Genomic DNA, 16,711 nt, shown 5'->3' with positions numbered 1-16,711 from the left:
TGATTTTTTCTTTTGTTCAGAGTTGAAGATAAACTCACCTGATGACTTCTCAAACTTGTCATTCTGAAGGTCTCTAATAGCTTTAAGATGATTAATAGGCAATTTTCAAAAGTGATTAGAAAGTGAGGCATGCGAACTTAGCGTCCTTTAAAAGGCTCCATCATGGTTGTGAGCAAGATGGCTAATTCCTTCTTCTCCTGGCACTCAGACCTGCAGAAGACTGCTCTCCTGCAGTCTCCTTGCAAGAAGCAGCCTTCTGGAGCACATGTGGGTGATCTCCTGTCTTCTCCTTTTCCAGAGAGGTTCCAAAGAACTGGTCTACTTACTGGTTCTTCGGTCTTTGCCGCAGTCATCGGCTCTGCTTTTGTGGAGATGTCTTCAGTTTGCCCTGGAAGTCTTGTGATTTTTCTCTTGTAATGTAGTCTTCCCTTTTATTGCCTGAATTGCTATCCTTTAAGAAATTTCACATAAAACAGCAAAAATTTAAAAAAAGTTTTCCCCTTATGCAACAATAGAAGAGAATGCTTTTTCTGAGATGGTACATGTATTACATCTAAAAACAAATTGAGGCCCCTAAAAAATCTCAATGTCATACCTGTCATATATATCAGTCATACCACTTCCACACCAGAGCTCCATTAATACTTCATTTTATTTATGCACATGTATGTAAAGTATAAATTCAACATAAATCTGAGAGCCAGTTTGGTGTAGTGGTTAAGGCAATGGGCTAGAAACAGGGAGACTGAATTCTAGTCCCACCTTAGGAATGAAGCCATCTGGGTGACCTTGGGCCAGTCCCTATCTCTCAGCCCTGGGAAGCAGGCAAGGGAAAACCACTTCTGAAAAACTTTGCCAAGAAAACTGCAGGGACTAGTCCAGGTAGTCGCCAGGAGTCAACACTGACTCAAAGGCACCCCTCTCCCCCCCAAAAAAACAAACCCAAAGCAAAACAAAACAAAAACCCAAAATCTAGTATACATAGGTCTGTGTAGCATAATTATTTCCCCATTTTCAATGTGGTAATTTTGGTCTACTTGAATGCATAGAGATTTAGAGTGGATAAGGTATGACCTTGTTCCATTGTTGCACATTAGAAAATCTTTAGTCAGATTACAGACAGACTTATATTCTATTTGAATGTCTTGCAGTGGTGAGAAGGGAGGGAAGTACAGGTATACAGGTATCATTATAGATTCTAGTTGGTAGAGAGAGTGAACAGAAGGAAAACGCATATAAAAATAAATTAATAATGGAACTTGGTTTAAAGTCTGAAAATCCTAGGTTCATGGAGCTAATTAACGGAAAAGAGCAAGGCAGTCTCCTTCATCTCACAGTATATTTTATTTTACAATTGTTAGGGAAATAAGATAAGAATGATAGAAGTCTTCATTTGCTGAAGTGGTTAACACTGCTTAATTGTTCAGATCATTTATGGGTTTTTTTCCCAAGAGCACAAGATCTTTTCTGCCAAGCAATGAAATCTCAGAACATCATCCTGGAAGTTGTCCCTTCGTATGGCCGTGAACAATATGAGAAGCTGGTCATTGCACCATTGTACTCCCCAGATAAAGCTGAACACATTTCAAAAGGAAAGTTTCCACCTGCAGTCCATCCAAAGCCGATGATGAAAGACCTAGATTTCTCTGGAGCGAACAATCTAGAGACTGGTATTCATACATCTGCCAAGAGTCCTAACTTCCCAAGAATTAATAGGAAGCCTTCGTCACCATCTTTATCCCCACTGATGGGCTTTGGCAGCAAGAAAAATGCAAAGAAAATAAGGATCGATCTCAAAAAAGGTAATGGTTATAAGTTGTTAACACTTTCCTAATAAGACTCTGTTTGTTGTGGCTGTCTCATATTTACAGATGCTTCTTCTCTTCTTTAGGACCTGAAGGACTAGGCTTTACTGTGGTCACCAGAGACTCCTCCATACATGGTCCTGGTCCTATATTTGTAAAGAATATTTTGCCTCGAGGTGCAGCAGTTAAAGATGGCCGTTTGCATTCAGGAGACAGAATACTGGAGGTTGGGAATCTATTTCTTTACAACTTACTACAAATCTTATTGTTAAGCGAGTTTAAACATAGTATATGGTGAGGACAAAGAAATCTAAACTTTTCTGCCATTGTAAGATGTTTTTTCAAGTGATGCAAGCCTGTTTAATGTAAAACATAGGGCCCAAGTAAATTGTAAAATACTCATAACCAATTTGTGTTGCCTTTTTGCAAATATAACTGCTTTTTTTTTTTTTTTTTTTTTTTACCAAGCAAGGATATCATCTTCCGGTCCTATTGCTATGGATAATTTTTAGCTTCTGTAACCTGAAGATGTGGTCAAGTTTTTTGGATAATCAATTGCTTTGATTCATGATTCATGATCCTTGCCCATTTTTGCTTTTTAAAATCTGCCTGAGCAAGACTGGGAATTTGGAATTCAGAAGTAATAAATGCTCCTTGGGTATCCCACCTCTGAGGAGATGTAAACCTCCTCCTGAAGATGCTAAGCTTAAGATTCAGCAATTTGTAGCTTTCCAGATTCAGATATTTTGGATGATATTATTTGGACCCATTGAATTCCATGCTTAAGCCCGAGTTCAAGACCAAAAAAAACCCTTCTCAGCAATATTCAAACAGGTTCTGGATGTACCTGTTGAATGTGTTTCTCACATAATGTGAAAAAAAGCACAAAGCAGGCACAAAGCAAGTTTCTCTGGGGATGCTTGGCATGCTACAGCTGGAAAGACCCTTTGCTCAGTAGCCATTCACCATACTTCACTTGGCAAAGACAACTGGAAAATGTGTGCAGTTCTGGATGAAGTGAAATCATACCTAAATCAGGTGGCATTGTTGGAGAGAAGTCAAAATTCAAGTTTAGTCTTTGTGACAACGTCTGGCTTGGGTGGGAAATGCTTGTTCTGAAGTATGTCTTGCCTGACAGGCAAGTTTAGTGCTCCATCTTTACAAGGATTTCATCTAATGCAACCACAGGCAGACCTTTGCTTCAGCAACCTTGTGCTTTCCTCCGTGGGAGGGTGGGGTGGGGTTGAAATGGTGTTCTTGCAGGGACTCAAGGAGAGAACTTGCAAAAGCAGCTATTCTTCTGCTGCAGAAGAGCTGTCCTTGTAAATTTTCATTGGAATGCCTGCAATGGTGGCTGTTCATAGAGAGGGAATATCAGTAGATATACAGGTATATAAATCTGTAGATATACCATAGAGCTCACTGCTAAGGATGGGCAGGAACCTTTGAAGCATCTGCAAGATGGATGGCCAAGATGGATTAGGCCCATAATCCTCAGTTTGATATTATGTAGATTAAGTTGCTTAATATTTAACAATATGTAGCTAAATATTTTTGCTGACTTGTTCATTTGTGGTGTTCATTAGGTGAATGGTAGAGATATCACTGGCAGAACTCAAGAAGAGCTTGTAGCTACACTGAGGAGCACAAAACAAGGAGAGAGAGTTTCCCTGGTCATTGCTCGCCAGGAAGAAACCTTTCTGCCCCGAGAACTGGTAATATTTTCTGTAAAATAAAGTGCATGGAAATGTATCACTGTTTAGTAGATAGTTGAAAATGTTTATTTAATGATTTTGTGAGGTTACAAAATTGTTTGACAATCAGAATAAACAAGTTTGAATTCGCCTATCTACACGAAGATACAAAATAAGTATGATGTACGATAGCGCTATTAATATTAGGAGAACTATATTAAATGTTAAAAAGTATATATGATTTCTTCAAATGCCAATTTCATGATTTTTGTTGTTAGCAAGAGTGATTGCCTTCCATTCTGCTAACGTCTGGTACAACTTCCTCCTCTGTGGAGTCCCTGGTGCTCTCTGAGCCTTGTTCTTTTCTTGCAGACGTTTCATTGCCAGACGAGGCAACGTCTTCAGTTCGAAAAGGAACTAGTCTGGCAATGAAACGTCTGCAAGAAAAGAACAAGGCTCAGAGAGCACCAAGGACTCCACAGTTCAACCCTGAGCTACGAATACTCTCTTCGATTTGAACTTCCTCCTCATTAGATTTGTCCAGATGCTTATTTAATACAGTAATACTACTCTTCCTTCAAAGACAGCAGAGCAAGGTATGTGATAACCATCTCCTCTATGTTACCCTGATAACCTGGAAGTCAGGCTAACTTAGACAGAAAATGCTTAATGTTTCAGCCAGAACTGACAAGGGAATGGACACCAGGTAATCCTGGATCTAAACTGGCAATGCATTTCACTGTTTTCCATTATGACTTCCAGTGCTGTGGTTCTGGGGTGTGCATCTTACACTTCATCAACCAATCATGTTTAGAAAACTCAGTTCTACCCATCTACATTAGATGACAATTTTAGTTTTCTGGGTAGTATTCCTTATATATATATATATATATATATAGCAAGAAGCAAGGAGGCAATGAAGGAACAAAAATGCAAGACCATCTGTGTAGCAGTCCACCCCTCACCCAAACCGTCTGCGCAATACATACCAAGTTGTACCAAATCTGAAGGTTGCTACAGAACAGGTTAACCTTACATTTTAAAATGTAAGGATGCAGTGTTTAAAATATTTCATAATTTCTCATACGTCAGTTTGCCAATGATATACTGCAAAATGGTTGTTTAGAATAAGAAGTTGCCTTGCTTTGAAAATCTGTTCTTGCCCAATCAGTGCATAGAGAAGTCTATCAATATAGATAGAGAAGGTACTTTTCTGGAGTAACTGCCGCCTCAGAAAAATGTAACCTCTTGGTTTCCTCTTTGCTATTTTGATTTTTAAAAATCACTTTAAACATAAAGGGTAAAGGAAGGCCAGTACATCCTGCCTTTGTCTCATTCTCTCTTCTTGAAATAAAATAAACTCCAATAAGACTTTTCCTTTTCTGTTTCTTAAGAACTTGTTTTTAGTTCAGCACTTTTACCATTCTGTGAAAATCATATAATATATCAGTGGCTAGGCATGCTTTTCTTCACTTTTTTTTTTGCTTGTTTGTTTGCCCTTTAGCACTCCAGTCCATTTTGGACTGACCATTTTTGTAGTAAGAGGTTACCATGGATTGGTATACCTACAAAAAGCAGAGTAGATTTAATTGCAGAATGATTTAACATACAGCGTGTATATATGTAAGTATGCATGCATGCATTTCTTTCCTCTCCTTTGTAGTTTTGATTACGTCCAGAATGCGGTAACTGTACTGAACTTAACCTTTCTTATGGGCTAATAATGCAGTTTGCTCTTTGCCTGCTGAAATGCTAGATTTAAGCCAACTTTGGAATTTGAGAAACCCACATATTTCATCTTGCAATTTTGCCAGTTGGCAGCTTTACTTGGGTGAACAGCACCTTTAGCGGGAAGTCCTTCCCTCCCTCCCTCCCTACAATGAAAGTGCAACAATAAAAATACAATAAAGTAATAAAATTCAAACAGTTAAAATCAAAGCCAAAATCACACCTAATTAAAATAATTAACAATTTAAAGCTTGGCAAAAATGAAGTAGTTTTATCATCTTTCTAATTACTGGCAGAGTGGGAGCCAAACACCCCCCCTTACAAAGTGCATTCCATAGCCTGAAGAAGACCCTTTCCTGTTTTTTACACACCATTCAAAAGAGATAATAAGAAAGCTAAGAAGGAAACAAAAAGACCAGAACACATCCTCTCCAGCAAGCAACACCCAGATAAGCAGGGATTAACACCAGACAAACAAGCAGAAAACAATACCTAATCAAAGAACTACCAAAAAGAAAACCACACCCCCACCAACACTGGCAGGGCAAGCTGCTGTATATAAACAGGGAGCAAACCCCACACTCACTGCCACTGATGATGTTACCTAGTCGGGTAATGAAACGTCTGCAGGCAAACAGCCAAGATCAGAGAGCACTAAGGACTCTGAAGACCCTTTCCTGTTAGATCGCTTCAGAAGAGCTTCTTCTGTTGATCTTTGTAACATGATAGGTTCATACTTTGCAAAAAAAGCTTTAGCGGCTCTTCCTTACACAGTTTCAGAATAGTACATGACTGCCAGAAGGAGGAAAAGCTAAGGCTGGTGGGCAATGTAGTTCAGAGCATTTATTTATTGAAATTATATGTCCACCTATATCACACAATGATCCCAGGTGGCTCACAACAATCAATAAAAACAACAATATAGAACAAATCAGATCCTTTCCACCAGGCACCAGACCACCCATACTCTAGACTCCTGACTCAGGCCCATCCTAGCCCAATGCTTAGGGGAAGAGCCAGGTCTTCCTGGACTCATAGATCTTAGTAGACATCCAAATTAGAAATAAAAACAAACTATGTTTTTTTCATTCCTTAGCCTTCTTTAGCAAAAAAAAAAAAGTACAAATAATCTGCTATATTTATTTATTACTTCAGATTGATTTTTTTCTTATTGACCATATACAGAACTCTTTCCTGCCCCCTGCCTACTTTATTCTGTGAAGTAGGTTAGGTTGAGAGAGGTGAGTGATCGAAAGATAACCAGCGAGTGTCTTGTTTGTGCAGGGCTTTGGACTTCCACATCCAAAGCTGTAACCAGATTCAGTACCAACCAGCTACACTCCAGAAGCAGGGAATTTTTCTTCTACTTAACTAATCAGGGTGATATACTGGTAGGTGTGAAACAGTTGCCTGGGGAAACTAGCAATGGGAAAGCACTGATTTTGAAGTACTGATAGAAAAATGCCCCCTTTTTCTTCCAGAAAATATATGAATACAGGGGGGAAATGTCCATACACACAGTATTTTTATGTACTCTTTGGAAATACAAATAAGTGGATTATTTGAGTACTTGTGGAGAACTGGAACAGATCTACCAATTTCTAGGTCAACGTTCAGTAAGAGGAAGCAAGTCCATGAGGACTGAGTGCCATTCTTGTCCCCAGAGGAAGAAATGCATTTTTGTAATTGGACTGGAGGCTGTACTGTGTGACATGACCTCTTCGTACAGGTCTCGCAAGGAAACTGCCATGCGCAGCATCAGGAAGGAAGCCTCGTGCAGCCAGCAGCTGCCTCATGAAGGGCCAGGCCAGGTGTGCTTGGTCAGCAGTGGGAGTAAGAAGATGGCAAAGGTCAGCTGGGGCAGTGGAGTGCAGGCTGGCAGGGGCCTCGGAGTACAGAGGGTCAAACGGTGGGGGGAGGCATTGAAGTGCCCCTGCAGTCATAAGTGCAGGTGGGCTGCCAGGTGCCCAAATTTTGATCATGTGACCACAGGGGTGCTGCAAAATCTGTAACTTCAGGGACTGGACATGAGTACCATTTGATCAGCGTCACTTTCACTTTGAAAGGTCACTGAATAAATAGTCATAACTCGAGGACTGCCTGTAATTTCATGAATAGCTAATTTTAGAAAAAAAACATGAAAAATCCTCACATTTTCCTGTTATGGTGATGATTTGCTGAGGCTGGGTGGGATATTTCTTATGCTTTTACATCTCCACACAGGTTCTGTCAATATAGAACATGATGCTAAACTGTGGCTAAGTGCTAGGTGTATTAGCTGGAAATAGTCCAAGTGATTGTTAGAGCTTGCACTCAATCCCCTTGTTTCTAATCAATCTTCAAACAGAGTTTTCCAAAGCTTGCTTTTAACTAAATGTAATGAAGATTCTTTGAAAATACTACCCTGATCACTAGAATAGTCACTTATTTCATTTCATATACATTTGTGAAGGACCTTCTTAATGGTGGCATCTGCTATTTGGAACACCTTGCTGATATGTATAGATTGCTTATTATTCCATTGTTTGCGGATGCTTACTTAAGACTCAGCTTCATCCAGATTTTTGTTTTTAAATACGTTTAATTGTTTTCTTTATTTTCTCCGATCAATTTTAATGTGCATGTTTTATATTTATTTCATTTACAGTCGCTTTTTGTTCCTAAATTTGGGCTGTTTAACTACAAGATATTGTATGGGAATTGGTATAAACAAGTTTAGATAAATGAGTAAACATACGTGACACAAAATGTTGGATTGGCATTTCAGACAGTTTTCTGAGGTAACGAGGAAGCCCAACTGAACAGTGGAAGAATAGAAAGGAATAAGTATACTCACCATGGTGGTTTCACCTGAGCAGATGATGGTTATCTTTATAATTTTGCTGTCATGGCACACTTGGCATAGATAGTGGTGTTGTACTGAAAAAAACATCCTCTGGAGGCTGACTTCCTTTCTGTAACTGATGTATATTTACTACTCTCACAGGTTATTAACGTTACAGTTTGTTCCCTCTGCTTCACTGTTGCATTTTAAAGCACCCTAGGAATCTGCATTTTTAGATGGGCAAGAAAAGGCATTTAGAATTATAGATATGTTTATAATTTCTGGGTGTACATTTTAATTCATGCACTAAGGATTAATTATCTTTCAAGAGGACAAGTTGCTCCTCACTGGCTTAATTGAGATCTCAAAAGGCAGGAACACTGGATAGTTTCAGTCTGGCCTTCAATTAAATTGCTTTTTTATTTCTCTCAAAAATAATGCACAGGTGTTAGGTTTCATAATAATGAAGATATTTGAGTTCTAATGCAATATAAAATATAGCTCTGTTTACTCGTTCTATAGCTATATAACATAGCAAGTCTAGTAACTTACTGGCGGAAAGGAAGGCTCAATTGCTTAGGCATATTGCAACATGTTTTAAATCTGCTGACATCTGAAACTAGTCTACTGAATGTTGGCATTGTGTGCTAAAATGGTAGTAGTATTCTTGATTTTCTTCTTAAATACAGTACTATCCTTTTTGCTGTCATAAGGCAAGTATACATTTTACTGGCAGCAAATATATAGAAGGAATAATACAGATTTTGTGTTTTTTAGTTGAGTGGACTTCTGGGGAATAGGATAATTTAGTCTGGATAGTAAGTCGAGGGGAGACAGTATAGAAAATAAGGGGCATAAATATTTCCTTGCTGGTGTGGATGGTTGATAAAATGGAATGCTTACCCTAACATGGGTAGATGGGAATGGGAACTATATGGGAACAGTTGTACATGTTTGCTGCTCTAATTTAATCACCTAATTCAGTAGTTGAATGTTTCTGGCTGTGATGACTGGAACACTCGAGCTTTCACTCAGTTAAGGCTCATAAGCTGTTGCTTAGAAATCTATTTAATGAAGTGAAGCATTCAGTACATAGAAAAAGTTGTGAATGGCATTTCCTGCACATTTCTACATTTAAAATCACAGAAACTTCAAATCCCCCCCCCCCCGCCCTCTTAGGTTTGTGCCCCTCTTTCCCGTGCCGGCAGATGGCTGGAACAGTTTCTCTCCCGATGACCTTGGGGCAAGGAGCATCTGGCCCAAACAAGATGATTCACACTCCAATCTGGCTCCCCCTCCCTGCTGGCGACTCGCGGGCTGACACCAATAAGGTGTTCTGGGAACATTTGATCAGGGAGCCTGACACTGGCATGGAATCATTTCTGACATGGAACTGCTAAAATGAGGACTGACCCAAATGGAGTCTAGCAATCTTATTAATCCCTACCATACTTGAGTGCCTGCTTGAAAGAGAGCAGAATTGTACTCAAGTTATCAAATTGCCTTATTCTATACTTTTCATTGATGAATCAGTATTGAATGCTAACTTTGCACTCTTATGACAGCAGTGGAGGAGTAGTGACCCTCCAGAGGTTCTTGAGCTGAATCTCCCAGCCTTCACCATCTACACTGCTGGGTGGGTCTGCTAGCAGTATAGTTCAGCACCATCTAAAGAGTCACCGTCCCCCAGTCTGCTCTGCAAGTAATTTTTTGCAATCTTCCATTCTTGTTTTAGGGATTTCTTTTTTACAAATTACATTTATGTGTGCCTTACTTTTGTAGATAATGCAGTTTTAGGAATATTGCATAAACAAAAGACAAATATATTGCCCTATTTAAATAAATATTTAAGTATAACCGTATATAAGACTATTTAATACAACAGTGCCATTTCTTTAGGTTAATAATATATTACAAGATTAATATTTTGTGATTCCTTTGTATTTTCACTAACCACCTGGAGCACTTAGGGACGCGGTGGCGCTGCGGGTTAAACCGCTGAGCTGTCGATCGGAAGGTCGGCGGTTCGAAACCGCGCGGCGGGGTGAGTTCCCGTTGCTCGTCCCAGCTCCTGCACACCAAGCAGTTCGAAAACATGCAAATGTGAGTAGATTAATTGGTACCGCTTCGGCGGGAAGGTAACGGCGTTCCGTGAGTCATGCTGGCCACATGACCCGGAAGTGTCCTATGGACAACGCCGGCTCCAAGGCTTTGAAACGGAGATGAGCACCGCCCCCTAGAGTCGGACACGACTGGACTTTACGTCAAGGGAAACCTTTACCTTTACCTACCTGGAGCACTTACCTTTTTTTGACCTTGAAACAATCTTGATGAGTCACAGCTCATAAGTAGGTGGTATACACAGGTAGTCCTCACTTACCAACCACTCGCTCAGAGACCATTCGAAGTTGCGATAGCGCTGAATGAGTGGTACTTGCAACCAGCCCTTGAAGTTCTGGCCGTCATAGTCCTCTCGCGATCACATGATCACGATTCAGGTGCTTGGCAGCCGGCTCGCGCTTACAATAGTTGCAGCATTCTGTGGTCAAGTTATCTCCATTTGCGGCCTTCCCTGCCAGCTTCCCACAAGCAAAATCAATGGGAAAGCCGGCAGGGAAGGTCTCAAGTCCCCCTGGCCTTCCTGCACTTGCAACAAGCATGCCATCCACCCCCGGGCTTTCCTGCACCTGTGCTGCACTGTGGCATCCACCCCCCAGCCTTCCTGCACTTGCGCTGTGCCTCACCATCCAATCCCAGCTTTTCTGCGCTTACGCCGCACCACCTTCCTGTGCTTGCACCTTGCTGTGCCATCCATTCCCTGGCCTTCCAGTGCTTGTGCCCTGCCACACCATTCACCCCTTGCCTTTCTTCCACTTGCACTGCACCATCCACCCCCTGGCCTTCCGGTGCTCGTCCCCTAACATGCTATCCATCCCTTGGTTTTCCTGCACTTGCACCCTGCTGCACCATCCACCCTTGGCCTTGCTGTGCTTGGGTGTGGCCTGCACCAGCTCTTCCAAGTCTTCCCCCAACTCCCGCATGCCCTGCACCAGCCCTCCCAGGGCCTCTCCTGACCTTCCCTGCCCCCTTGAGGCACCCCCGCACTTGGGACTTCCTTTGGTTACGACTGCTGGGATTGTCACGTGACATCACGCTTCATGACCACATTGCTGAGCGACGACAATCCCGGTCCCAATTGCCCTCGTAACTTGAGGACTACCTATATAGGTAAAACAGAGCTATCAGATCTGGGCTGCAAAAATCCAGTTAGCCACTAGATGGCCACAAAGTTATACAGAAAATATTAACTCTTTGATGTCTTCATCATTACAGCCTAGATCTGGTAAACCTAAATAAAGATACTTCCTGTGTCAAACTGGATCTGCTTTTACATAATTTTTAAGGCTCTTCTGAACATATAATAACAAATCTAAGTTTGCCACATGGTTTTATAAACCATATGACTAATTTCAGATCTAACAAAGGATAATGACTGTTGATTGGATTATATGATAGGCCTTACTTAAGTATGAGTTCAGCAAACATGAACAAATCTTTATATGCACTGTTTTCACATTATAAGTGCAGAGCAACCCAGATTACTCTTTGAGATTGCTTCAGAAGAGAATCTTAAGATTCTTTTGTAAACAGATCCACAAAATAAAATTGGGATCAATCACAAACTGTCCTCTTATTATCCACTTAGCCAAATGTTACCGGTAATGCATGCCAGCTGTTGACAATGTAACAGCTGGGGTTAGTAGCTGGTTCCAAAACTCAGGATTATCTTAATTTGCTTAATTATCAGACTCTACAGATTGCTTTGTGATTAGTATATTTTATAAGACACATTTGGTTTTCCAAATACATAATAAATACTAAGTTGACTTCTCTGAAGATAATTTAAGGATTATGAGGATAAGTGAGGAACTGCATGATAAAAATCTGATTCTGGCTGTTTTTTTAAAAAAAAATCATGGAGAAATCATGCAAATGTTCCACTCGATTCAGTTTGATTACCGTTTCCAAAAAAGATGGATTATGAGCCCACTTTTTAAAAATCAATTTAAATATCATTTCTCTTCTTGCTCCAAAGAAGTAAGACTCTTTCAGGGAAACAATCATGTTTAATGCAGCTGTATAAATTTTCTGAGCAATATTACTATGAGAGGAGCCTTTGTTGTAATGATTTTGTATATTTATCATTGTATTCCTATCCCATCTTTTTTCTGAGAACTCAAAAGGGAGTGTTTATTTCACCCTTCACAACAGTCCTGTGAGATAGATTGAGCTAAGGGAGAGACACCCCGGCCCAGAGACACTTAGTGAGTTTTGTAGTCAAATGAGGATATACACCCAGGTCCCCCAATCCGCCCCTCCAGCACACAAACACACACACACACAGAAGTAATGGATGAATACTAATATTCACCTATATCTGTTTTCATCTACATATGCATTAATATCCTCTTAATATTTGGCCTTGCCTTGCCACTCATGAGTGTATTGCCTATAGATGCAGACTTTGTATGGATAAGTAGAATGAAATATGGGACTCATTTATACAAAGTACAGTAGGTGGAAAAAAAAGATAGTCATACAAATGTATTAGAAATATATATGTTCTTGAATAATATTTCTGTTAGATAAGTATATAGAGAACTGTAACTGGTTACTGCTATAATGTCATATTATACTATGCTTTTGTTCTATTTTCTTTTTTTGTTGCACTTTTTCTATTTTTTTGTAAAGCTCTTTTTAAGTTTTTTTCTTTTTATGGCAATGTATGTATCTCCATCTGTATTATCACTGTGGGTTTTTTTGTTATTAATTAAAAAGCAATACAAAAATAATACAAAAATAGCCTCTTAATATTTGGGACAGCTTTCAAAGCGTATGTTTTATTGTAAAATTAGGTTTTTTTAAAAAGCCCTGAAAAGCCCTGAAAAAGGTTTTTCCTTTAAAGGAGAATATGTATAAATCCTATAATCATAGAGCTTCTCAGGTGCAATGGTCACTGGAGTGCTCTGCTATTTCAAATTATGAATCCATGATGCAAAGTTTAATAAAATCATTGATCTTGAGTATACACTGCCTTATATTTTTGAGTTGGCATGCTTGCATGTATGTGTGTGAAATGCCAAGAAGCTTTGGTTTTCCAAAGAATTGCCACAAACAGCATCCTTGTGCAAATGGAATAGTTGAGAAAAGAGAACAGTCATTTTATATATGGAGATATGGGCTAAAGAAGCTATGAGAGGACTAAGGAAATGCATTTTGCACCCTAAATTTTAAAAAGTAGAGGCCCCGAAACAAAGAGAAAGGGAATTCTATGCTTTACCTTCTGGGACAGACTTTCCTATCATTTGCTGCTTTTCCCAGCAACCACTTCTCACCTGATGCTGCCTCTTGAGAGATCAGAGTGACTTTGTAACAGATGGTGAGAACTTAACGTCAGGTGGAATACACCAGGCATATCTTGAAGGACTTTCCCTCTCACCCTGTTTTCCTCTTCTGATATTAGGGTATGGCATTTTATAACCATTTGCTGAGCTTCAGGTAGAAGAAATAATATCTGACATTTTGCAATCATCTGCTAAGTTTTAAGGAATGGAACAGTAAAAAGCAAACCTGATCTCCTTTGTACTAATTGCACTACAAGAATTTGAAGGGGTGTAATCTGGAAGCGTATGTGGCATGGCTATGCCTGATGGAATGGAGTGTGTGGGTTTGAGTAGGAGGCAGTCCCAGGAGGCAGGAAACAGATAGTCCCCAGCCAGTGGGCAGAAGATCATTGGTCCCTCTTGATCAGAGATTCCCTAGAGCCGTGTTTCTCAACTGTGGCAACTTTAAGATACGTGGACTTCAACTCCCAGAATTCCTTAGCCAGCATGGCTGACTGGGGAATTCTGGGAGTTGAAGTCCATACATCTTAAAGTTGTCAAGGTTAAGAAACCCTGCCCTAGAGGGTAGAAGATTGTCAGTTCCCCAGGGAGCTGTGTGAATGGAAACCAAATTAAGTGAACAGATTGATTCTAGACCCAGGTTGAACATAACACATGTACACAGTATAAAATTTGTCAGGAAAATCTGTTGTTAGAAAGCCAAATCATACATCAGGGGAAAGCCTTAGAAAATAAACAGCTGTGATGCTTTTGCAGATTAGATGCCTCTAAACATGTGCTCCCTTAAAAGATACCAATTTTGTAGGAGAAAAACCTAACTATGTGGATTTCTGCTATTCTAGACACAGTAAACAACATGCCAGCATGATGGAGTCTTTAAAGCTGGTGAAGCTCAGTCTGAACTGATGGAAGGATTTGGGTTTTGCTATTTTGTTGAACACCTGACAGAGTTTTGGGTTTGGGAGACCATTGAAGGCTGTTGTTTGGCAAGGCAGGATCTCTCAGTAACCCACCTCTTAGACTTGTTGTATAGGTAAAATAAGATCAAAGGCAGGTTGCAATCTTACTCTAGTGCTTAAGCAGGAAAGATACCCAAAGCATCATAATTGCCTTTTAAAGACTTCGTTAAATGGTTTTGTCTCCGCTGGTGGCAGCACCTGGGCTCAGGAGCTAAGTGGGGTTGCCACTGATTAGTACTTGGATGGCAGGTCTCTGGAGAATACCAGGCCTGTAGGCTGGATAAGGAAGTCAAAAAACATCCTGGAAGAAGGCAAAAGCAACCACTTCCATTGCCAGGAAACTGGGTGGATCTGTCTATGAAATCACCAGGTGCTGTGTTTCACTCGCTGTGTTTGATTTTAAAACTGTTTTATCTCAGACATATAGGTGTCTAGGAAAGAGGGCCACATCATTTTTTTCTCATGCCTTTGAGTCAGTCTTGGCTCCTGGCAACTGCTTGGACTGGTTCCTGCAGTTTTCTTGGCAAGGTTTTTCAGAATTAGTTTGCCACTGCCCCCTTCCTAGGGCTGAGGGAGAGTGACTGGCCCAAAGTCACCCAGCTGGCTTCATGCCTAAGTCAGGACTGGACCTCACAGTCTCCTGGTTTCTAGGCCACTGCCTTTAGCCACTATACCAAGCTACTATCTTACATCAGTTATTACTAATAAACTAATACATTAGTAAACATACTAATGCTTTGCTTTTACAGCATTATTCGTAGTACAGTACTTGCCTTTATGAAGGGAGGATGATAGGTGGGTATAGAAGGAATGGCATTCACTTCTGTATGTGTTGCAGTACCTGATCTAGATTGGAGAGCCCTGACACACAGTTTCAAGAGAAGACACATAGGAAGATACATAACTGTGCACTAGATAACATGCAGTTCTACCCTACCAACATTTTCATGTTAACCTTAGCGTAACGTTTTACAAATACCACCAAATTCTCTTGGGTGGCAAGATTTTAAATAAAAATTAGGAATATAATAGTATAACGAGTTTAAGAGCAAACATCGTATTTTTCAATATTTATCTGAGATAATGGTTATTATGGCTTCAAGATACTGCCTTCTTGAATCACACGTCGTTCTTTTGGAAAAAGAGACCAAGGGAGTATGAATTCATAAGCCTTTGAAAACGATACGTTTTTAAGTCAATTGCCTCTTGCTGTCGGCTCTGAATGGCACCCAGGGGAATACGTTCCTCTTATCAGACCTGAGCAGTCAGGCAAGAGGGCAGCCAGCACACATTCAAGAGGCCATGGTGGTGTGTGCTGGTCAAGGACATCTAACAGTTAGTAAAAAGTCTCTGGCTGTGTTAAATAAATGCTGTTTCCTTCCTGGCTTTGTGAAGGCTTTTTTGGCCCCAGAACAATAAGGGTAACTAAGACAGCCCTTCTGTCAAGGGAGATGTGCATTTGATTACCATAAATCCACAGTTAGACAGTACAGTGGTCAGCGAGTGTTGGTATTCTTAGATTAAATAAGATTTAATTGAAAAGTTGTCTCAGGAGAGAAAGAGGCCTTAGACAATATTGAACATACATTAATATCTTCTGGACAGAGAACACTTTATGTGATTGAGAATATGTTTCACTTCATTTTTAAAAAAATAATTGTTAGCAAAGACCAGATGCATATTTTGCTGGAACTGAAACTAGGGTTTTCTGTTCTAGTGCATGGGATACTTGTTTCACATCCCTTCTCTCCAGTAATCTGGTTAACACAATTTACAGTGGTAGGAATCATGCTATTTCAAAATAGACGGTAGCTTCTGTTAAAATAAAAATGATCAAGTCAGCTGTTGGTGCACAAAGTTACTTGTCCTGTTTAAGAAGAAAACCTGGAGAAAGGGAAGATGAGTAAATGACCCTCCCTGCCAAAAATCTGTTTTGACCTACTATTGCAAATAAGATGTAGAGCTAGGGAGGAGAAAGTAAATTATGATAATAACTCTTGAGAAGAGAAAGAAAAGAAGAACAGGGATGAAACTTTCTTCATTACTCAACAGATAGGCAGGCAAACTGTCTAAGTTTAAACAGTGATGGCTGTGGGAACTGTTTACAGTTCTCTGGTTTGAATCTACAGCAATCTTTATAGAACTCTAGAAGCTTTCTTAGCTTAAGTCAAACAAGAGTTGAAAGAAAATGATTAGAAATGTTGAGATGCCAACATTCTGCTCTTTTCTGTGGCCATTTCCATTTCATAAAAATACTTTCTAACAAGTTGTTCATGGAAACAGAACAATAATAAAT

The 16,711-nt window shown here is 40.0% G+C and overlaps 1 protein-coding gene across 1 annotated transcript in view; it reads left to right on the top strand.

The window, feature by feature from the left end:
- PARD3B (par-3 family cell polarity regulator beta) overlaps window positions 1–16,711 on the top strand; it is a 569,932-nt gene that overhangs the window by 191,295 nt on the left and 361,926 nt on the right. The window contains exons 8-10 of the mRNA XM_063317964.1: window positions 1,453–1,802; window positions 1,892–2,031; window positions 3,392–3,520. Coding sequence (XP_063174034.1) covers window positions 1,453–1,802; window positions 1,892–2,031; window positions 3,392–3,520 — 619 coding nt within the window. The remainder of the gene's footprint in view (window positions 1–1,452; window positions 1,803–1,891; window positions 2,032–3,391; window positions 3,521–16,711) is intronic.

Source organism: Candoia aspera, chromosome 1, assembly GCF_035149785.1.
Source record: "Candoia aspera isolate rCanAsp1 chromosome 1, rCanAsp1.hap2, whole genome shotgun sequence".
Classification (NCBI taxonomy): Eukaryota; Metazoa; Chordata; class Lepidosauria; order Squamata; family Boidae; genus Candoia; species Candoia aspera.
This window is presented reverse-complemented; position numbering and strand designations above follow the sequence as displayed.